The sequence below is a fragment of the Martes martes genome (genome assembly GCF_963455335.1).
Source record: "Martes martes genome assembly, chromosome: 4".
Classification (NCBI taxonomy): Eukaryota; Metazoa; Chordata; class Mammalia; order Carnivora; family Mustelidae; genus Martes; species Martes martes.
Window position 1 is genome coordinate 163,527,955 of NC_137891.1, and position 24,370 is coordinate 163,552,324.

At 48.6% G+C, this 24,370-nt stretch overlaps 1 protein-coding gene across 1 annotated transcript in view; it reads left to right on the forward strand.

Annotated features, from left to right (window-relative positions):
* Window positions 1-24,370, forward strand: part of GRIK3 (glutamate ionotropic receptor kainate type subunit 3) — a gene marked incomplete at both ends in the record, with an annotated part of 218,675 nt that overhangs the window by 110,420 nt on the left and 83,885 nt on the right. The window contains one exon of the mRNA XM_080802689.1: window positions 20,842-21,018. Within this exon, the coding sequence (XP_080658815.1) occupies window positions 20,842-21,018 (177 nt within the window). The remainder of the gene's footprint in view (window positions 1-20,841; window positions 21,019-24,370) is intronic.

Sequence of the window (24,370 nt, forward strand, 5' to 3'; positions counted from 1 at the left end):
GGAGCTCTGGGTATGGCTGTGTCTGTGCACACTTGCTTGTATACAGACAGGTGCCCAAATGGGGCCACCAGTGCATGGGTGTACATGTATGGAAATCCACGTGCATGTCACCAGCTGCATAGACAAAGGAGTGCCTTTTTGTGCTTGTGTCAAAAGAGGGGTTTTCCAAAAGCCATGTGAGGGCCGGGCCATGCAGACACACCCCAAATGAGGTTCAGCTCCCCACTAGGTTATCTGCTGAGGGTGAGGACAAGGTGAACACTGGGATTCATTCTAGAAGGCTGAGATGCGAGAGAAGCCATCCTGGGAGACAGCACTGAAGACTTTCATTCTCCTTGCCATTTGACAGATGAGGAAACCGAGGCCCTGCCAGGAAGTTGGCTTGTGGGAAGTCTGCAGGGGCAGAGCTGGAGTCACATCCCATGGTCCTGCTTCCTGGGCAGTGTTCTTCATCTTTTTGCCACACACACCCCCACACACAATTCCCCAACCCCACCCTGGGAATGGCCCGCTGCTTCTGACTTGAGCCCTCTCTGAGGCTTCAGCAAATTGGGGGCCAGAGAGTCCAGATTGCTCGGGTCTCCTGTCAGGCCAGAGGAAGCCCTTTGTGGGTCTCTCCCCTCTCTACCACCCCCGTGCCAATCAGTGGAGGTCCCTTTAACAGATGGATCAGGCCTCCCTGCCCTAGACCCCCCGCTGCTGCTGCTGAAGAGAGAGAACCTTTCCAGACAGCCCCTGTCTGTGTTTCATTACAAAGACGCAGCCATATTCCATTAATTCCTCATTTGCTGTGGGCAAAGCGCTGATACGTACATTTTTACCTGGGGTGGTTTTAATCAGTTAATTTAACCAGAAACATTAATAATGTATTTCTTTGCCACTCGACTGCCCATCTGTTGAACAACTTACCTGTTGGAGAGCAATGTCACCTCCCGTGACTCAGAGCCCTCGGCTGCCCAGGAACAAGATGAGATTCTGCATATTTTATGGCTTTGTGGACCAAGGGTGAGGGCCTGGGGTGCTGCTCCCTGCCCTCCATGGGCTCCCAGGCTGTGGTGGCTGCCTGCCCTTCCTTCCCCCCAGGCTCCAGACTAATGCCATCTCCCTGCCTTTGATCATCGCTTTGTTGGGAGATTCTGGGCTGCAGGAGAGGTTGGAGCCCAGCTTACCGGTGAGGAGTGTGTGTTGGGAGATGCCAACAGACACATCAGACCTTCTGAGTGTAGCTTATTGCTCCCTGGGCAAGCGGCTGCAGCTCCCAAGCCTCTGTTTTCTCGTCCCCCTCTTGGATCTGTTGGAAGGAGTCAGTGGAGAGGTCTGTGTGAAGATCACGCACAGCGCCAGCCATCGGGCGGGTGCCCCCTGTAAGAAGCTTTCCTCCTTTGAGGCTAAATAAGCCCAGGGCCCCGTATCATCAGGACCAATTCCAAGGAGGCTGAATGTCTGAATTTCCTGGGGGGAATTCCGGGGTGATATTCAGAAGAGGTACCCTCCAGGCTGGGAGGGGAGGAGCAGCAGCCAATCAAAGCCCCCTGTGGGGCCTAATGTTAAGCACTTAGGTTCTGGATCTTGGGAAGTTCAAGGAGGGGGTTGGAGCAATTGAGGCAGCAGCGTAACCTTAAATGCTTGGGGATGCTGCTTGGCCGAGGAGGTCAGGGGGTGCCTGCCATAGGACAGACCCGCCACCTGACTTCCCCCAAATTGGGGCTTTCCTGGGTTCTCTGCTTTCTCCTCTTTCCTCAGAGACCAAGAAGCAGCCAGAGCTCTGGGTGCGGGTTCCCACTTCTGAAGCTGCTTCTCAGGGACGGACACCCAGCTGGCTCAGGTCTATGTCCTGTTTTCCCACAGTCATGGGGACACCGAGGGTGGCGGAGCCACCGTGCTCCTCGCTGGTGGTCCCAGGGCATACCCACAGCCTGACCGTCCCGCTCTCACTCTCAGCCTGGTGCCGTAAACTCAGGCCTCACACTCGGCAGGGCCTGGGGGAGCAAGAGAAGGGCAGAGCACCTTTCTCTCTACCTAAGGTCTTGAGAAGGACACTGACCTCACTCCAAGAGGCAAGAGCAGGCAGATGTCAGGGAGAAGAGGAAGAGGCATGGATTTGGGAGGTGGGGGTGGGGTGGGGGAGACACTGGTCCCAGGTGACCGGAGAGATTTGTCTCTGGGGCCCTGGAGGGGCCCAAGCAGGTGGAAAATTCTCAGGAACTACAGAGCTAGGTCCTCCGAACTTTCCTTCTTGCCTCCTCTGCTATGATTTCATCAATTCTAAAACACCCTGACTGTAAGATGCATAATTTTATGTATTTCCCTAAGACAGGAAAAAAAAAAAAAGCCACCGATGAAACTACGACACCATGCTTTGAAACTATGACACCGTGCTTTCTTATCATCTATTGCAAACCCATCCCCATTTCATGGAAAAATGTGTGAGTGGGAATCCCTGAAATAACGGTAATAAAATCAACATCCACTGCTGCTTATCCGGGGTTTTCTGCGTACCGGGTTCTCTGCGGAGCGGAGAACAGCAGCTCCAACCTCACCGACCCTGGGTGTCAAGCTGGCATTCAGAGAGGTTAAGCAATGTTACAAGGTCATAGACGATCCTAATAATAAAAGATATTTGTCTATGCTTATGTACTAGAAGATCCCCCTGGGAATCTGTCGGAAGGACTTGGAGACACACACAGCTCCACGAGCTTGCCTGCAGTCTGGCAGACTGTAGGAGGCAGAGGCGCTAGGTTTGACTGACAGCTCCGCCATCCTGTTATGAGCTGGCAGGGGCGGAGCTCCGACCCAGCTCCCGCTGCTTCCTGGCTGTGCTCCTAACCACTAGACTTCATGGCTTCTTTTCAGAGGATGCTGGAGGGGGTGGTTCTGTGTCGTCGGGGTCCACCTTCCCAGGACTCAGCCTCTCTCTGGCCTCCCAGTGCCCTGGAGGCTGCTCCCCCCACCGTACCCCAGAATGGGCGTTTGTTTCCCCGCTGGCTGGCCAACAGAGGGAGAGTCCCACCTCTCTGGCCTCCCTCGGAATCCAGAGTGAGTGGGGGCAGCAGGCAGGCGGAGATGAGGCAGAAATGGGGAGAGCGGAGCTGCTGTCGAAAACTCATAAATTGGTCCCAGAGAGAAATGGAGCCTCTATTTTGCCCATCAGCTCCCTTCCCCAACCAGGCAAGCAGCATGAGGGCCTTGGTTGGAGCAAAACTCAGGCATGGGTGTGGGGAATGGCTCTGGGGCAGCCGGGCCTCCCTTTTAGAAGGACACAGAGACTCCAAGGGCCAGCCTGGGCTCAGCCTCCTCAGGGAAGTGGCCTGGAGCTGGGGACACTTGACCCCAGAGAACCTCAGGTGAACAGGAGGGCCCAGACCCACGTGGCACAGGAGAAGGGGAAGGTGCTACATGGCTAGACCCAGGGTGCTGGGGGGGGGGGGCCAAATCTGTGCCCAGAGTAGATGGTAGCTCCCGAGGACCCGGCGTTGGCAGATGCTGGCTGGCCCAGGGATGGCAAGTTCAGGAGCAGGGCTTCTTCCAGGGCTCTGTCAGAGAGCCACAGGAAGGGAGAATCAGGCCGCAAGGTGCGTCAGGCACAGGGCCAATGGCTTTATGGGCAGTATGGTCTCTAACCTGCACCGTGGCACTGAAAGGCAAGATTCCCATTTCACGGATGTAAAAACTGATAGGCAGAGGAGGGGAGCCGGTGAGCGGCTGAGCTGGGGTGTGAACTGCACCTGACAGTCTGACTCCAGACCACTGTGGTCTTGTCCTTCTGGGGCACTGTGACCTTCAACAAGTGAGCTGGGCAGATGAGCTCCCAGAGCTGGGGCACACATCAGCACAGATGAGCTTCGGGGGCTTAGGGTGCTACAGCCCCTTAACTCCCTCCCAGCACTGTTCAGCTGTGATTCTAGGCCTGTGGCCAGGTTCAGCCAGGTACAGTGGGGGGGCGGTGCAAGGTTGCATCGGGGTGTGAGGGGAACATTGGGCCTTGTCTTTGAGAACTGGGAACCAAGCAGCATGCCCTGGGCATCCGTGCTGCAGCCTGCCTGCTTCTGCTGATGGTGGAACTAGCTATCCGGCTACAGGGGACACCCCATCCTTTTCCTCCCTCCTAAAGATGAGGATGCTTGCCCGCAGCAGGCAGGACTTGGGAGGCCCTGGGCACTGTGCCTGTCCAGTTGACTCTCTGGTCCTCCGCTGCTGGACTCCCTGGCCGACCCAGCGCCAATGGGGAGCTGCTGTGGAGACCCATCATCACGGCATGTCAGCTGTGAGCAGAGCACAGCAGTGCTGGAGGGAGGAGCAGGAGGGCTTTCCGAAGCAGGGACTGAGAAAAACAGATGCCAGGGAGGAGATGGCCTGGCAGGCGGGGGCCTGGGCAGGACCACATCGGCCTCTGCCCGCTTGCTGAATTCACCAGACTCTTTCATGCTCTGCTCCTGCCGTTCCTCTGCCCGGTCCATCTGCTTCTACTCACTCTTCAAGGGCCAGCTTAAACATCACCTCCTCCAAGAAACCTACTGGGATTGCTCCTGGTCATTTTCATTCCTGATGCACTCTGTACTTCCCACAGCAGAGCAGTCACCAGCCTTCTGCTTATTGATTCATTTCTTTGATCCAGTCCCGCTTTAGTCTGTGAGCAACCCAGGGAGACGACGGATTTATCCATTCTTAGGTTCCCCTCACATTAAGATAGCAGTGAACCTCCCTAGGAGAGACAGAAAAAACAGTCCCCTGCAGGCACGGTGTTTACTCCTTTTCTGGCTTTTATGACAAAGTTGGCACCTCAAAGGCAGGGAGCTTGCTTGCTTAGACCAGCACCATCTCCCCCATGCCTAGAATGGCCCTTCACAATGTAGCAGGTGTGCAGTGACTGCCCAAGATGGGGGCTTTCTCCCCGCCAGCTCAGTATGTGGGGCCCGCACTGGGCCCTGGACAACACCTCTCCTGAATGGCCCTGCCATCGAGGGACCAGCACAGAAGCAGTGACGAAGGTCAAACCAGTCAGTGTGGTGTATGGGGAGGGTTTACGGGGCCACACCTGGATTTCAGGTGTGAACTGGAGGGAAGTCACACTCCCTCTGAACCTCTGTTTCCTCCCGAGGAACACAGTGAGAATCTAATATTTAGGGATGTTAGCTAAACAGAAGGATGTTCATAAAGCCTTTGGCCCAGGATGTGGTGCATGAGAAAGGATCGAGTATTTTGTTGCCGTTGATAAGAGGTATAATGTCATGAGTAAAGGCATGAAGATGTGGCTGTTCTTGGGGCGGGGATGAGAACGTGTCGGATGGGGCTAAAGCACACATTGTGGAGAGAGGTTTAGTGGGAGACAAGGTACAGGAATAGAAGGGGCCAGCTTCAGAAGACATTTGAAAATCAGAACGAAAACTGGGGCCCTGAACCTCTGGGCAGGTGGAAGCTACAGAGGGCGTGAGGCAGAGCACCAGCACCATTGAGTTTGGGCTTGGGGGTCCATGGGGCAGATGCAGGAGGGTGGACAGGGAAGAGAAAGGGGGAGGGGAGGGAGGGCCTGGGGAGGCTGGAACCCTGGGGTGGGGTGTGAGCCGGCAGGTGGCACCAGACAGAGCAGTGACAGACCCCAGAGTCATCTGGGGACCTCAGGGTGAGGAGCGGCTTGGGCTGGGAGGTGAAGACCCCAAGGTTTCCAGCTTGGACCCCTGAAGGGCCCTGATGCCCTTCTCTGAGATGGGAAGCCCAGGGGAAGAGCAGGTTTGGGGAGAAAATGCTGTGTTAGATTTCAGCGATGTTGGGTTAGTGCTATCGTGGAGGGCTTGAAGGTACATCCCAGAACAGAGAGCCTTGCCCCGACAGACGCCTGCTTCTCGCACGAAGCCTGGAGGCTTCAGCCTCTTGGCAAATGTGACACGTGTTTGGGTACACCCCTTTCTTGGGTGAGGACGACAGACAGCCCACCCCGGCACAAACTCGGCCCGATCTGGAAGGGGGCATTTGCTTGATCTTTTTTGGCAAACAAGAGTCTGCTGTTTTATTCTCGTGGCCTAATTCCCTCTGCTTGGAAATACTTGAAGTCTGTTGTTGTTGCTGTTAATTATAGCCTTAAAAGGCAATGAAAGAGTGAGTGGGAAACGACTGAACCCATCGTGTAGAATGAGAACCACACACCGTTTCCTCAATAGTTAAACATCCGTCTAGCAACACGGAGCTGCAGACTTAAGTGCTGTGGGCGCTGGTGTTAACCTTTCTCTGATAAGGCTTGGGGAGGAAACTGCAGCTTGGCTTGGAGCTGGATGCTCTATTTTATCACCTGTGCGCTCTTTGCAGTCTGAGGCTCCTGACTCAAACCAGAGCTAAGTTCTGGCTCTGCAGAAGCTGTATGATTACGGACAAATCGCTGACTTCTCTGAGCGTCCATTTCCTCTTCTGAAAAAACAAAATGTGACTAAGAGAAGAATCCTGGTCATGGGGTTGTTGCGAGGATTAAGTGAGCTAATGAGTGGAGAAGGCAGAGAACACGGGCTCCTTCCCGTTAGTACAGCTCCTGAACTGCTTTCGGTCCCCCAGCTAATCCACACCAGATGGTTATGCAGAAAGTTTTATCTCTGCAATTGTTCAAAGTGCAGAGTTTCGTGGATGGTGTCTTTAAACCTTTATTTTTAAATTTCAAGCTGCTTTCTCCACGTTGGCTGAGGGTCCATGCAGATTTTTAAATTGCAACTTTGTTCCCATTCTCGAAGGCACCTGCTGTCCTGCCTGTTCTATATAGCCCTGGGCTTTTGGAGTGGCTGGGACCAGAGGGGATGATGTATCTTTCTGGCTTTTGGCAAGAAGCGCTCGGCTTTCTGATCCGGATGCTTCTATAGCCATCTCCCCCACCACTTCAAAGCCCCAAATTACATTCTGAATTTGTGTGGTGTCCCCTTCTGACTTTTTCTGGTGTGCCCCCCCCCCCCGCCCTCGCCACCACCGAGGCAGCCGGCCTGGTTGAAAGCCTCTGTCCATGTGTTACCTCCTTGGGGTTCTGTTGGTCAGTCCTGTGATACATGCCTATACTTGTAAGTTTCACAAACTTTCAGTAACACCTGATACTGACCCAGTGCCCACTCTGTGGCGGGCACTGGAGAGAATGTGAGAAACCAGCTCCATGGGCTCAAAGGGCTGACGGTCGAATGGTGGCAGACTATCAACTAGATGGCAAATACTGGGGACCATTTCAGCTTGCATTAAGAGCTTTGGGGAAATAAACAAGGTAGAGGTCCCCTTGGTAACACAAGGGTAACCCTTGTGGTGCTGTATGCCAGGTACTCCCTGAGTGCTGGATGAAAGGAAGGGCTGAGGAGCTGAACATCTCTATCAACAGAGTCGGTGGGGAGCGAGGTCACTTGGAATTCCTTCGTGCGAGCCTGGGATTTCTTTGTACAAGCCTAGAGCTTGTGAAAGATGCAAGCAGCCTCATTTGCTAATGATCATAATTAAGCCAGAATCTCTTCTTCCAGCCCCTCAGGGAGAGAGGCACAAAGCATGGGGCTGATGATTTGGCTCCCTGTGCTTCCCTCCCTGCTGTGTCCCTCCCCAGGTGAGATGTTTGCCCGCACCTGCCCAGGTGCGCTCGCACACAGACACAGGCTAATGGGCCTGGCTGGGTAATCAAACCTCCGTGAAGCCCTGTTAAAACAAGCAGTCACTAGTGTCCCAGAATCAGTCCAGAGACAAAATGTGTCACACGGGGGTCCCTGGTTTTAAGTAGATTGAACACCTTCAGGGTCATACTTTGTCATGCTTTCTTCATTCTTTCTGGGTGTCTGTGGGGCTCACGGCTGGGGACTGGGTATGTGGGCAGACTGAGATCTGAAGTCTCGGGCTCTGGACCTCAAATAGCTCACACCTCAGAAGGGGAAAAAAGACCACTTTTGCCCAAAGCACTGTAACGCAGCGATTCCCAAAGCATGTTTTCGGTGAGATGCTCTGCCAAAAAAGGTTTTCACAGCTGTCAAATAAGTTTGGGAAATGTTGCTTATGCTACCCCCATCTCCGAGGCTGCACATGAGCAGAATAAATGCCCAGAGAAGTCCTGCAGGAAAGGAATCTGCTCGACCTTATTGAACTTCTAGTTTTCCAAACATACAGGAGGCTTTAGCCTCCCTGCATGCAGTGGGTGGTTTGCTGGTGTCACCAAAATAGCAGAGATAGAATTTGCCCTCCAACCAGGCCCGAAGTGCCCGTCCTCCACCCAGTGCGCAGAGTAGCTGGACTCAGAACCTGAGCAGGGGGAGAGAGAGAGGGTGAAAAGGAAGTCCAGGCTCTCACGAGGTCCAGGCCCCCTGGGGCTCTAGCCTGCCCCCCACCCCCACAGCAGCGATGAGCAGGGAGCCATTGGAGGGACCAGAGCGACCCCAGGGCAAAACTGGGCTGGACCATCTACTTCTGGGAGGCCAGCAAAACGTCACCAGCCAAGAGCGCCGAGGAGGTCAGGGTCCGTAAGAAATGGACCTGGGATTGTTTTGGCAGCATTTGAGCTGAGTTTGTGGGGGGAGGTGTGGAGCCGGGGATTGGGCTGATTGGGTAGCTGGGCTGAGGGCAGCCAGCTTCAGTGGATTCGGGCCAATGGTGAAGTGTACTTATATTTTCGGCATCTGTGGGTCCTCCCTCTGAGAGCTCCTACCTGGGAGAGGTGTGCCCAGGAGCTCTACCTGGGAGAGCTCCTCCCAGAGTTTGGGACCTGGCACGTGTGTGTGTGTGTGTGTGTGTGTGCGCGCGCGCACGTGCTAATGAAAACATGTGCTCTTGCCACACCGGGCCCTGTCACTCCAGCGGTGCTGTCAGAGCAGAAACAAAACAAAACAGAGAAGTGGAAGTTGATTCTATAATTAGTGCAGTTTCTTCACTGTTCATTCAGGATCTCCAGAGATCAATTAGCTTGCTTTTAAGCTAAAAGGCATCTGAATAAGTATTTAACCTGCATAGCAATTGATATTTAAAACAGATGAAGATGGGAGTAATAATGCAGAATGGGCTGCTCCTGTCTCTTGCACTCCTTTCCCTGGCTTCTGCACCCCCTTCCCTTTACCTCTGCCCACTCCACATCCGGTGTGGCCTTCTATGGGGCCTCCTGGCATTCTCGGGGCAGGGCTGCCGTTCACAGGCTGACTCCGTGCAGCAGGTGGCCCGGGGGTGGGGAGATGATCCCCAGGTAGGGCCACCAACCCCGTCCCTGCAGGGCAGAGCTGGTCCTCTCCTGCCACCTGCCAAGCTGCCAGGCACACAGCGCCTCGCCCTCCAGGCAGGGGGCAGGGGGCGGCAAGCGTGCTTCCGGAGAACATCTCCGCAGAAGCTTCCTCATCTAGTAAGAGCCAGCCACTGCCAGGCTGGGGGCAGGGTGCAGCCTGGAAACTGCGGGAACCAGTGCCCTCCTGGCTGAGCATCTTCTAGCGGGTGGTCTGAGGATGTCTGTGTGTTTTTTGCTTTGTCACTGAAATATTAACATCCAGAGCTGGAATTTGCTTTTTAGAACAAGCGCTCTGTGTGTGTGTGTGTGTGTGTGTGTGTGTGGTGTGTGCATTGATAAATGCGTTTATTTAACAAATGGGTCTTGACATCCTCTCTGTGCTAGATAGTGTGTTGGGCATTGGGGGAGGGAAAGAGATGCCAGGATGGCTAAGGTCTGTCACGACCTTGCAGAGACCACAGCCTAATGGGGATGGGGGGCATCTGCTGCATCACAATACACGTGAGCCTACAGAGGATGAATTTGGAGCTCAGGGAAGACATCTTAGGGACCCCAAAAGCAGACCCGGCAAGGGTTCTGGTTCTGGAGGTGATCCCAGGCAGGTGGTGCTGAACAGGGAAGCAAGTCAGGGAGGGAGGACAAGCAGGGAAGATGTGTCCACCAGTGGGCTACGCTGTGGATACCTGGGACTCAGCCCCTCTGGGGCCCTTCAAGAAACTGTAGCTCATACCTCAGAATTATGCCTCGAAGGGGCAAGGAAACGAATGCATCCATCTATTCCCTGCTTCCTGGGCAGGGGTACTACCGAGTTCCTAACTCCCTGGCTCTTGTGGCCTGTGCTGGCCATGGCTGCACCACTGCCAGAGAATGTTCGAGACACAGAAAGCCCCAGCTGTGCAGAGGGACGTGTCTACGGGCGGCCCCTGGGTGGGACTAGGGCATAAGAACAGTGTCTGCGACACAGGCTGAGAAGAGAAGTGTGGGAGTCAGGTTTGGATGGGGATGGAACGGAGGAAGAAGGAAAGGTGTGCAGACGGAGAAAAGCACGCTTGAAGGGACAGACACAGATGGGCCAGCGAGCTCCGTTGTGGGGGTGGGGAACGTGCTATGTAGAGGAGTCGAGGCTGGGGGAGGTCGGGCTGGACTGGGAAGGGTCTCAGAGGCCAGCTTGGGGCCAGTCCTTCTGCTCTGGGCATGTGTGCGTGATGGTGCACTGCGTCACGGCTCTATCCCTCCAGGAGGCGGGCCAGCCCCGCCAGGGTCTCAAGGATTCTGGGTCTTCATTCCTTTGGCCCCTCCGGCAAGGGCACTCACTGCTGGCTGTGCCCCTCTGCCAGCCCTGTCCCCAGCAGCCCGAGCTCCTGTCCCTCTGCCTGCTGACAGCCCATCGGTCATCAGGGTCTCTGGGCAGCATTGGAGCCTGCAGCCATCCTCCCGACATGGTCGATTCTACAGTATTTGACTTGCATGTCCCTGAGTTGTACAGACAAAGTTCCACATATTACCAGATCAATTAAAACAACTGCCACCAGGCCCCAGGACTCAATAAGGAGCCCCTCCCCTGGGACCCTACGGGTCTGCTGCTTCTCTGGATGCCCCGTCTCCGGGAAGTGCTCCCCAGCTTCCTTGGCCCTTCACAATAGTAACTTCTTACCCCTCTCAAGGGCTTACCGTGGCCCTGAGATGATTTTTGCCATTTAGTCCTCAAATAGCTCTGTGTTGTAAATGCTGCTAATATCCTTCTTTTCAGAAGATGAAATGGAGACACGGAGGAGGGAGGGCAAAACTGGAGGGCAGGCGAATGGGATCCAGGCAGGAGGTCAGTGAGGAGGTGCCAAAGGGACATGGGGTCTGGGAGAGGGCCTGGATGAGGACAGACGTATGGTCAGGCGTGTGGGTGCCCCAGCTAGATGGCTGGTTTCAGTGGACCTCACCGCTTCCCAACTGTGTGACTCTGGGCAGGTCCCCTCCCTCCTCTTGCCCAGGACGCCCATCTAGGGCCAGTCTCCCCACTCGCCGCCAGCTGCTGCACTCCCTCCACAGCTCAGCTCTCGAGCCGCTCAGATGCCACCTCCTCCATGAAGACCTCCATGGCACTCTTATGAGTTTCACCAGCTTTCTGACATTCTCATCACATGGAGAATTTTTAGCCACATAGTGTTTTGATTTGCACCCCTCCTCTCATCTCCTTTTCCAAGCTGTGAGATCCTGAAGGGCTGGGAGGATGCCCAGGCGCTGGCTGACTCACGCAGTGACCAGCATAGAGCTGTGTCCCCAGCTGTAGCCAATAAACTGCTTGGGGAATGAATGAACGGATGAATGAACGAATGAATGAACATGAGGGGAGACACACCTACTCCTTGCCCCATCTTCTTACCCATAACCTCAGAAAACCCATCCTTGGGCCTTTCCTGCTAGGCACTGTTTGCCTTCTACAAACCCCACATTATGCCCAGCAGGGAAAGCCAGCGAACTTGTCCCCCAACTCCTCCTCCTGCTGAGACAACAGCATACAGAGGCCCAAAACCAAGTTCAGAGGCACTGTCAGGGTCCCCCAAAGGCTGGCTAAAGTACAGGAGAGAGCAGAGCCTGCTTCTTCCAACGCACAGGCTGCACAGAGCCGCAGGGGCCCTGGCAGGGAGAAAAGAGAACCTGATCAGAACAGACAGGGAGGCGGGCCCCGTGAAGAGGCTGTTAGCAACAATCTCGCTGATCAGCGTCTCAATTAATCTCCACAACACCTTGGAAACTTCAGAAAAAGAACAAAGCAGACCAGAAAAGAAAGAGCAGACTCAAGCCCCGGAGGACAGACAGTGCCTGGGCCTGGTAGTGGGAATGTGGGTGTCTCCTGGGACTCTGCTGCCAGACAGAGCGGGGAGGCAAGCGCAGGCCCCGCCAAGTCTTCTGGGCTCCCCACGCTCAGGGCTGGGCTGCTTCTGCCAGGGCCAAACTCAGGAGCACAGAGTTGTTCAAGAGAAAGGACAAGCTCAACAGGCTCTAGAGCAGCCCTAGACAGTCGTGAGGTCGTGGGCTTAAGCAAAGGGACTCAGCCTTTTACCATCCTCGCCCTAAGACCTGTAACTCTGGGGGTTTCTAGGACCATCTGACGGGACGGAATGTGTGTGTGTGGCGGGGTGGGGGGCCGCCAGGGTTCTTGCCCTTAATGTTGCAGGGAGGAGGCCTGGCCTGGCAGCCGTGACAGTCTTTCCTCCCATTTTCTGAGGTCACACACAGGCAATCCTAGGCTCACCTGGGACGCTGGGAAATTCCACCATGGGGCACGTTTCCAGAGATAGAAAAAGGAATTTTTAAAAATATGGGCATCTACAGGGTGCCTGGGTGGCTCAGTTGGTCAAGTGTCTGACTCGTCTAGATCTCAGCTCAGGTCTAAATCTCAGGGTCGTGAGTTAGGTTGGGTCCCCTGTTGGGCCCCGCACTGGGCTTGGAACCTACTTCTTAAAAAAAAAGAGGGCATTTTTGCTTAAGGTATTCAGAATTTTTCTCAAAACATACAACAGCACATCATGGTAGAGGGAGCAAGAAGCACGTTGGTTCTGGTTGGCACAGCTAATTCAATCCCTCCTTCCCTGACCCCTGGCCCTCGGTATCACCCCGGAGATCAGGGGAGGTTTGAACTAGTGGTTTTTGCGCTGTGCTTGGTGGAGCCCTGGAGGCTTGCAGAGCCTTCTCAGGAACCATGCTGTCAAGTCTCTAAGTGCCCAGATGGTAGAAATAAGCTTGGGCAGCGGTGTGCCGGTTAAACACACTTTCTAGGGAAAAAAGCCCTAATTTGCAGCATCTGCTTATTTCCGTGGTGTAAATACTCTCACCGTGGCTGATTTCAAGCTGCTGGCTCACTTTGAAAATTTCACAATTAACTCTAACAAGCTGGCTTTGGTTGCAGAAGGGAATCTACTATGGAGTAGTTATAACAACATCCCGAACCTCCCTGGGCCTCAGTTTTCTCTTATGTGAAATGGGACAATAATACTTTCTACCTAATGGGGTTGTAGAGGTTCTGTGAGTATTCAATGAAGAGTGTGGAAAACACTCAGCATCATCCCTGACATATCAGTTGTTTATTATTATTTTTATTATTTTTTTTTTTACCCAGTGGACTTCCACTCAAGATTTTGTTTGAAGAAAATGTTCCTGTTCCAGCTGTGCCCCACCCCTGCTTACGTCTTCTGGGACTTAATTCTCTCTCTCTCTCCCTCTCTCTCTCTCTCTCACACACATACACACACCCCACCCCAGTTCTTCCGCAGCCCTGGTGTCTCTGCTCCATTTTATTAAAGCAGAAAGCAGTGACAATTATTTTCATAATGAACTGGCTCTTCAAATTAATGCCAATTACACTATGCAATCATGATTAAGATTATGCATTAATCAACGGTGCCAACCTACTTATTAGCCTCTTTAAATAACGATCATGAAGAATGTATGGGAAGGGAGAAAACGGAGAGGAGCCAATTGAGTGGGGGAACTGTCTCTAAGTGGGACGGGGTGCTCCCTCCAGAAGCCAAGACCCAAAGCAGTTTTTCTTCCATGAATCAGAACCCTAGCCCATCAGACCTGGAGCTTCCAAAGGTCCTGGATCTATCTGTACAGACCCCTGCACAAAAGGGAAAGGGGTTAAGAGGACCCATTAGGGAGAAGGTAGAAGAACCATTGACAGTTTGTCAGTTGGGGAGGTTCACTGCTCCCTTTCTCTTCCTTCAAAAGCATGAAAAGATGGAGTGTAATTGATACTTCCCCTGGAATCATGCCACTCCCGTCTTAGGTTAGGTCTAGATGCAGAGCCTGAGGCAGGGATTGAGATACATTGATAGAGGGGAATTGATAGAGGGGAAGATTGATAGAGGGGAAGAGAGTTCTTTAGGAAAACCCTGTCAGCAAATAAGCAAAGCAGGATAGAGACAGGGACAAGGTAGGCAAAGATGCCGCCTTGGATGAGATCTGGATTTGCCTGATACAGCATGCTAGGGGGGGCTCTGGGGCATGCATGCATCCCAGAGGCCTGGGGACCACCCGTATGAGCCCCAGTGTGCATGAGTCATCATCAGTGGCTGTAGACTGCCCCCAGGGTCAAAGTGAGTGGGCTAACCTTCTGGGCAAGGTGTCTCCCTTCAACTGAGAACAATTCTCTAGAGAAAAGTGCAGCCTATGTATGGAAGGTTCAAACCCAGTTCTGCTGCTTCCAGAACCCACTCTCTGAACCTCTATGTTGTACCCAAATATTTGTTGCTGGGGTGTCCCAAGACACTGAAATGTTTGGGGTCACCTGGCCCTTAACATGTTCAGGTAGAATGACACCCATCCTTGTACCCGGTTTGAGAGTGGGGGAGGGGCAGTCTCTTCCTGACAGCGTCTCTGAGACTATTCCTGGGTTTCCAGTTTCTCTGAATCTCTTCTTATTCTGACTTGCCTTCTCTCTCATCCCACCTCCTACGCCTCTTATCTTCTTTCTGTCCCAGTTCACCCTGTGCTGGACCCTGCCCTCACTTGCCCCAAAGAGCACAATCTGGTGTCCATTTTCTGTGGCCAACTTTACTCAGGGTCAGGTCTCCTGTAAGGAAGGGAGGTGACAGCACAGTGCAGGCTCACTGGAAAGGAAGCACTGGGCACCACTGTGCTAACTGGCCCCTTCCTGCCATGGAGGATTTTGTACGGCTTCGTCCACCCTTGGCCATGAGTCACCGTCTCCTCCTTTCTCCCTTTTTGGGTCCACGTCCTAGCTATTGCCTTCCTCTTAGGCCCTTCTCCCATCCTCCCCATTCAAAACTCAACATCACATCTTTGGATCCTTTGCACAGCAGGTTAGTACGATCATAGTCTTACCTTCTCCAGGCCCTCCAGGACTTTTCCCTTTAAGATAAAGGCTGCCCTTCCCCTAGAAGAGGGGATGGACTGCAGCCCACTGGCCCAATCCAGCTGGCCCCCTGTTTTTGTAAGTAAAGTTTTATTGAAAAGCAGCTGTACTTGTTTGCAAACCTATTGTCTATCACTTTCACATTCCAAAGGAAGAGTTAAGTAAACCTATCTGGTCCACAAAGCCAAAATATTTACTGTCTTGTCCTTTCCAGAAAAAGTTTGTCGACCGCTGGCCTAGAACGGAGAAGTTTAAAATTGATTATGTTCTTCTAAATGGCATTCTTTTAAGAATTGTCATGAATTAAGCTCTCACCACATGACATGCATTTCATTACATTGTTTTCTTTCTTCCTTGCAGTGGTCAACCCTTGGAAGTAGGTGTCCCATTTTACAGATGCAGAAACTGAGTCTCAGAGAGATTGAGTAACTTCCCCCAGTGGAAAGGGCTAGGGTTCAGACTGAGGCATAATCGTCACCAGAATCTGAGTTGGGAACATTTCCGTTTTTGCGTCCAACAGCTGAGCCCCGCACATTGGCTGGTTATTCTCTGCTTGTGGTTGCCTGAGCTTTCCTGGGGGGCAGAAGCCTGATGTTAAGTTTTCTTGATGTACTAGGACTCAGTGGCATGTTGGAATGTGGCAGAGGTCGGTGGGTGTTTATGGAACTGAATGGCATACCCCCCAGGCTGGGATCTCAGTGCCTGAGATGTGTCCCCTAGTGAGCTATCAGCCCCGCTCCTTTGTAGCCCAACTGCCAAGATGTGAGAGGCCGGGAAGGAGTAAAACCCTTGGAAATGTCTCCTTGTTCCCTGATCTTTGACCCTCTTTTAGGCTGGAGATCTCTAATGACTAGACTTCTTCCCGGGCTCCCTTGAATAATTATTTGTGTGTTTTTACATTTTAAAATAATAAAAAGAATGCATATTTATTATAAATAACCTGGAAAAATCAAGATAATACAAGGAACAAGCTACAATATTCATGAACCCCTTCTATCCAGAAATACTCATTGGTCAAATGTCGGTACAAATCTTTCCGGTTTTTTTTCTATAGATATAGATAATGTGCTTTCAGTTTGATAAATAGATTTCAAACTATAATATAATTTTGTTGCTTTGGTGGGGGCATTTGGGGCATTTTCTATATCATTAGGTATTCCTTAAGAGCATTTTTTTAAAGCTTTTTTCCTTATTACCAAAGCTCTTGCTCAGTGCAGAGGACTTGAGGAAAAAAGCACTAAGCAAAGCAATCCATTATCTTTTTACTTTCTAGAAAGAACCTCTGTTAACATTTTGGTGTATGCCCTTCTGGTATGTCCTTTTTGATTTTAATTGGAATTGCATTAAATATATAAATTAATTTGAGGAGAACTGACATCTTTACAATATTGAGCCTTCTCTTCCAGGAGAAAGTTATGTCTCTCCATTTATTCAAGCCTCCTTTTATGTCCTCCAGTAAAGTTTTGTAGTTTCCTTGGTATAAGAATTGCACATTTATTGTAAAGTATTTTATTTTTTTCATTGTTGCCTTTGTGAATTGGGTCTCTCTGTTTCCTTATAATTTCTCACTGTTTATTGCTGATGTATAGGAAGGCTGTACATTTTTTCTGTATTTGTATGCTGGCTCTTTGAGGAGCTGTCTGGCTTCTAGTAGGTTTCCATCTGATCCTCTTGAGTTGTTAAGAAAACAGTAATAAGCATCTGCAAATAATATTGTGTCTCTTTTCTGATTGCACTACCATGATTTGTTCATTTTGTCTTATTTATACAATGACTTTAAATAATATTTTATTACGGAGGATGTCTGCCATATCCATTTAGGGAAAATGGTATAATGGATCACTGTGTACCCACCACTTGGCCCTAGCAACCAGGAACCCATGACCTTTCCAGACCAATTTGTACCCCCCTCACAACTACCCCTCCTCTATGATTTTGAAGCAAATCCCAGATACCATGTCATACCATCCTGTACCCTCACTCTTAATGCCTGCAAGTTGTTCTGCCATATGGATGGCTTTTAATACATCAAATAGTCTCCTACTTTGGGACATTAAGTTGTTTCTATTTTTTTCAATATTATGTCAAGAATATCCTTCGACATAAATGTGTTTATGTATCTCTAAGTTATTCTAAATTTATATCTCTAGAAATGCTAAATCCCGAGCAGTAAATTAAAATCCCTAGAATTACTGGATCATATGGTATTTTGATCATTTATTTTCCTTTAAACACATACACACCATCACATGATGGCTCTTCTGATTAGAAATAGAACACATGTTCGCTGCAGCACTTTTAGAAAATACAGAAAAACACAAAGAAGGAAATTAAAGTCTCCCATAATCCTGCCACTCAGAGAGAAGCCCTCTTGACATTTTGGGATGTATTCTTCTCATCCTGTTATATGTGCTTGCCCAGCCTGTGTATGCACACCCACGCAGACTCCCATTGGTGCACACTACGTGTTATAGATTGTAAGCCTGCTGGGGGACTGGGTTGGGGGGCACATTGATTTGTTCACTTTTTAAAATACTCACTTTAAAAAAAATTTCTTAATGGTGGAAACAACCCAAATACCCATTAACTCGGTGGTGAATGGATAAATAAAATGTGGTAGAAAGTACTATTATTTAACAGTTAAAAAGGAATGAAGCACTGAGATGTGCTACAACGTGGATAAGGCTCAAAAATGTGCTAAGCGAGGGGACCCAAAGACCACCAATGCATGATTCCATTTATATGAAATGTCCAGCAAAGATAAATCTCTAGAGACAGAAAGTAAATTAGTGGTTGCCTGGGGCTGGGGCTGAAAACCGTGATTGACCGTAAACAGGCTCAAGGGATCTCGCTGGGGTGATGGGAATGTTCAGAATTGTAATGATGGTCACACGATGCCATAAATTTATCCAAAAATCATTGTACACTTAAAACAAGATGCATTTTGTGGAATTTCTTAACGTAAATAATACCGCCATGAAGTTGATTTTTTAAAAGAGTAAAGACATTAACATAAAGCTTCATTTGGAAAATAAAGAGTAAGAAATCTACCACATAGGACTGTTCGCTCGTGCTGTTTAGAAACCCCTCCTATTTTTTCCACCAGTCATATAGATTTCCTCCTTATCTTCCTTCTGTTCTTCCTCTTGTAACGTGGAATTGCACAGCATCTCCAACTTTATAACCTTTGTTTTTCACTTAAAAATATGTCGTGGATATTTCCCAAATCATTAAATTTGTGCTATTACATGGAAATATATAGCTTATTACAGTTCATGGACTCCTCTGGTGTTAGACATCCCTAGATCCTCCTCTCCATATGTGATTGCTGTGTCCTTTGCTGCTATCAGAGTCAATTCCTAGAAACTGAAGTATTGAATCAAGGAGAAATATTGAATCAAAGACCTAAGCATTTTTAAAACTTTTGTTACTTGCTGATGGCCACCAGGAAGGGGAGATATACCAGTTGCCACTTCCACCAACAGCCAAGCAAGTGTCTGTTTCCAAACGCCCTCAGCAAACCTGGGTGTTTTAAGTTATTTTATGTTTGACAGCGGGACAGGCAAGACGTGGTATCTCACTGTTGGCTGAAATGGAGTTTATTTGATTTTTAGGGAGACACGCATTTCTTCATATGTTAATAGCTGCTTTGTATTATTTTTTCTTTAGCGAAATGCCCATGCTTGCCCTTTGCACATTTTGCTCTTGGAGTATTTTTCTTTTTTTGTTGACTTTTTAGTGTTTGTTTTTATAAAATAAGAACATCAACTTTTATACTGCCAAATATGTTATAAATATTTTTCCAAGTTTGATGTTTGCCATTTAATTTTGTTCATGGTAGTTTCGATATATTATTACTAGATATACATTATTTCTGTGGTGTTATCAGCATCTCTCCTTTGGTTTCTGACTTTATTATAATGCCTAGAAGGAGCTCCTCCACCTCAATATTGTATAATATTCACCTACATCTTCTTTTTTGGTACCTTTATACTGTTTTTTTTTTCCTCCTTCCTTCCCTTAATTTCTTGCTCTTTAATCTTTAATCCATTTGGAACTTATTTTAATATACGGCTTAAGATTGGAATCTAACTCAAATTTCTCCCAAATAATTGAGTAATTGTCTCAGCTCAATTAATGAATAATTTATATTTTACCTACTGATTGGAAACAGCCAACTTTGTCATGTCTTAAATACTTATCTCTACTTGAATCTCTTTCTGGGGGCTTTTTATCTCATCCCATTGATCTGTCTGCATTTTCATATGCCATTAGGACATGTTTTTAATTATTTTGGCTTTTATGATGCTTTTTAAATCCGGCAGTGCAGATCACCTGTCATCTCTTTAGGCTGCTATCTCCTGGTTAGTCTTCCTGATGCATTTTAGAGTCATCTTGTCCAGTAAAAGAAAAAACCCTTCTGTGATTCTGATTGGAATTGCATTAAACTGAAAAATTAATTTGGAATAAACTGACACGTCTATTCTTGAGCCTAACTGTCATGGAACATGCCATGTCTCCTCATCGAAGTCTGCTGTTAAATCCCTCCCTTGCAGTGTTTTTGTCATTTTCTTTTTTTTTTTTAAGGGTTTTATTTATTTATTTGACAGATAGATCACAAGTAGGCAGAGAGAGAGAGGGGAGGAAGCAGGTTTCCTACTGAGCAGAGAGCCTGATGTGGGGCTCGATCCCAGGACCCTGAGATCATGACCTGAGCTGAAGGCAGAGGCTTTAACCTACTGAGCCACCCAGGTGCCCCAGTTTTTGTCATTTTCAATGCTGAGATTGCTCACTTCTTATTTGTTTTCTTATTCATTGTGTAACATTTTTGTTGATCCTAGAAAGAGATCTTTTACCATTAAGTTTTCTTACAGTTGTTGCTGATATAAAGAAATGGTATTAATTTGTGCTAACTGGTTATTTAACTCAACCCTCCTACTCCTGCTACTTCTTAACTAGTTTTTGTGCTTGGGGATTAAGGTTTTGCAGGAAAACATTTATATCATTTGCAAGAATTTTTTTTTTCTTTCCAAGAGGTGTGTCTCTAAATTCTTTTTCTTTCTTGTTTTGTTGGTTAATGGTGTGGTGTGAATCCAAGAGGTGTGTCTCTAAATTCTTTTTCTTTCTTGTTTTGTTGGTTAATGGTGTGGTGTGAATCTTTACTCCTCCTTTATCTCTTTAATGAGAATGTCTCTAGTGTTCACCATTAGTGTGATATTGAAGGCAGATTTGAGCTAAAGATGCTTCAAGGTAGTAACTTTTCTGGTGCTAGTTTATTAAGCATTCTTAACAGCAGTGGATTTTGGATTTTATCAGATGCCTTTGCATATCTTGTGAGTTGATCATATGTTATTTTTTTTTCTTTGAGCTATTGATGGAATGATATTCATAGATTTATGTTGAACCTCCCTTTCTTTATATTGAACATAACTATACCTGGTCATGGTATGTTTTCCCGGTAATATTCTAATAGATTCTACTTGCCAGCACTCTATTGGGAATTTTCATAGAAATATTACTAAGTTGGTCATTTTATTTGGCTGTTTGTCAGTCTGTGGTGTCAGTCTCTATCGCTGGCTGAGTGAAATAAACTAGGAGGATCTTTGTATTTCTTACGCTCTAGTCAACTTCTATGCATGGAATTATCTAGGATAATATTGAATACTTTTGAGGGGGGAATCTTGTCCATAAAACCTTCGAGCCAAGCATCTTTGTTAACATGCCCTTCCCCTTCCGCAGCACAGACGGTTTTACCCATCTCTTACAGGAGGAATCTTCGAGTATGCGGATGGCCCCAATGCCCAGGTCATGAATGCTGAGGAGCATGCCTTTCGATTTTCTGCCAACATCATCAACAGGAACAGGACTCTGCTGCCCAACACAACCTTGACCTATGACATCCAGAGGATTCACTTTCATGATAGCTTTGAGGCCACCAAGAAGGGTGAGTATGCAGTCTTGACTGTTATCTTCCAGGGTGGGAACAGAGGCAGCCTTGTTTGCTGTCTGGGGTCCTGACGCCAGGTCCCAGCTTTTGGTGGGCTTAAGGCTCAGAGCCTATGTCTCCTGGTTTGGGGATCTGCCTCATTTCCAGTTCAGCTTAGGCTGTGTCATTCCCCAGGCTGTCCACCAGGAATTTCACTGGCAGATGCCATGAGGGAATGAGGGGCTATGGGAGGAGGTGGAGAATGAGGCCTGAGATGAAGCTGAAGAGGTAGAAATGTAGAGGTCAGTTCATATCCCCAACAACTTTGAACTGAAGCCGGCATTTTCAAACTTGTTTTTCTTTCATTGAAATCCTACCCAGAATATCAATAATTAAAATATGCAACATTAAGTTGCCATAAAAAGACTTACTAAAAAACAATGAAGCTGCTTCTATGGCTCACATAATTTGACCCCAGAGGCTATGGATGACACTTGAAGTTTGACATTAGCCTCAGCATTCAGTACATTTCCATATTTTGTTTCAGCTGCACAATAGCAGGAAAATTGTGAGTCATAAAAATAAGCTTTAGTAAATCCAGTCAGTTTTCCCCACACCTGAATTTTAAAAAACAAAACAAAACAAATGTTGGGTTGCATCCTTCTTTATTAGTGATACATTTACAATAAGCTCCAATGACTGCACAGAAAGGACTGGAGAACTTTATTCCAAGATCCTCAGGGAGAGAAAAAAAAAAAAAAGTAACTTGTCAATACCTGAATGAGCTAGCAGTTTCCTAGGTGGAATATAGCACATTTGAGTATACACATATGCTCCTTCATTACTCTTTTAAAAATATAATTTATACACACACACATTTAATTGAAATTAATTTAGAGGCTCAGATAACTCTAGAAATAGCTTCCATATATCCCTAGAGTTCCCTGGAACTCCATTTAAAAATCTCAGACCTAAGGAATCTCACTCCCAGTGAAGACAAGGTCATTTTTCCTACAATTTGCCATCATAACCCCTTGCTTTTCTTATTCAAGACACTTACCACAATTTGTAGTTAAATAATGGTGTGTATTTGATGTGTTTCCCCTTCTCTCCAATACTACTGGAAGGAAGGCTCTTTCTTGTTAAATGATAAAACCCTAGCATCTAAAAGACTGGTGTGTAGTAACTACTCATTGAAATATTTATTGGATGAAACAATGAATGAATGATTCATGTGAGAATGGGGCATGGAAGCCTAAGCAACATTACTCAGGGCCCCTGTCTGCTGAACTTAATGACAGTGTCCTTCATGCATGTTGGGTAGACTGAGGCTTATCCAAAATATCCCCTTAGTCTTTCTAAGGGGCTCCCAGTAGCTAATCAAGGTCTCCTGGACTCCCAGGTATAGACCTGCCAAAGTGCTTCCTGGGGGTGGCTCTGTTTTCCAAAGCCCCATTGTGGGTAAACGTCTTAGTATAGAAAAGCAGTGTAGCATAAGCTTGGAGCCAGACTGCACAGCCTTGCACCTTGTCCATTCTGATATTAGTTGTGACCTTGAACAATATACCTTGTGCCTCAGGTTTTTGTGCCTCAGGTTTTTTCATCTACAAAATGGACACATTTCTGTGAAGTGCCTAGAACAGTGTCTGGCATGTACAAGGTAACTATATTGGACTTTGCTCTTATTACCTTGGTTGGTTTGCTCTCTACCCACTGAGCCATCAGGTTCAGGGCCTCACCTATAAGAACTTTCTCCACAGTTGGTCCCTCTCTCACCTGCCCTGCTCCTCCATGCCTTGTAAGCTGAAGGGCACAGGATCCCTGACATTGAGCACAATACCCCTGACCCTTCCCTGAGTCTCAGAGCCAGCCTGCACACAAACTGGAAGAACCGCACCCTGTTAGCCCCGGAGAGTGGTCCTTTGCCCATCACCCTTCTCCTTATGCTGGCCTGTTGTCCTCTCTACCTGCATCCTCTCAGCTCTCTCTCCACATGCCTTGTGGCCAACACTTACAGTCAGCTATCCACCTCCCCACTGAGAGCCCCTGCTGGCATCCTCCGCCTGGCCTCGTCCAGCTAGAAAGTGACTGAACTCAACCAAAAATGCTCAGTGAAAAGGTGAGGACACAGAACAAACGCCTGGAATCAGAACAGAGGTTTACGTGGGCATGATGACCCCAAAGGGCTAGGCTGGGTATTCTGTCCATTTTTTCTAAAAGTCACTAAAATAATATGACGACTCTTCAGTAGCACACTTGCAAGTCAGCACAGGGGCCTTCCCCAGCCAGCAGTGAGCCCAGGGCAGAACCCCAGAGTCTTCTGAGGTACTTCATCCAGTGGGAACTTAGAGTTCCATGCGATGTGGAACTGCCAGGTAGCGGGTGAGTAGACCTGGGACAGAAATGTCCAGTTTTGGAAGTCCAGCCAGATGGGGCCACGGGACCAAAACCACACCCCCTCATCCCCCACCACCTGACTTGTTTGCTTAAAACTCCAGCTGGTGTGTCCTGTTGTTCTTTCTCCAAATCATCAGAGCCCATGGGGACCCATCCAGTCCAGCCCAGATGTGACTTTCCAACCACATCTGGCCTCGGGGCTCTAGCCCCGCCTGCGGTCCTCCAGGTGCCATGCTTTCTCCTACCTCAGGGCTTTTGCACTTGCTATTCTCTTTGTGATGCCCCTTCCCTATCCCACCTCTGCCCTGCTACTTGCCTAGGTCTTCAGAGGAGCCCACCCCAAGTCCCCAGACAAGGTCAAGTCTTCACCTCATAAAGCTTTGGACTTTTCCTTCACAACTGTGATCCCTGGATGTGTGTGTGTGTGTGATCATGTGATTATTGTCCACATCTTCTCTTAGATTTTGTGTCTTTTTGCCTCTTCACTGCTACCCTAAAGAACCGTTGTTCTGACTACCAGTGCCATACATATGCTGCTCTGCCTGTTTTGGAACTTTACACAAATAGAATACCCGTGTGTATATTTTGGCAGTGTGTAGAATATACCCTTGAGATTCATCTATGTTATTGGATATAATAAGAATCTATTTATTGTTGTGTAGTGGTCCACTATACAAATACATCACAATTTTTAAATTCAAATGTATCATTGGACGTTCAAGTTGTTTCCATTTGGGCCCAGAAAGCAGCGCTGCTATGAACATTCTCGTAGATATCTTTTGGTGCACAAACGTGCACAAATGTTTTTTGGTGGGTAGACATGCAGGAGTGGAAGTATGAGGTCACAGGATGTCATGTGTTCAGCCAGACGGCTTTCCAGAATCCTGGCAGCAAGCCCCTTGGTTGGCACACAGCAGTGGGGAACCGTCAACACCATCATGAACACTTAATAAAGTCAGTTTTGTTTCTGGTG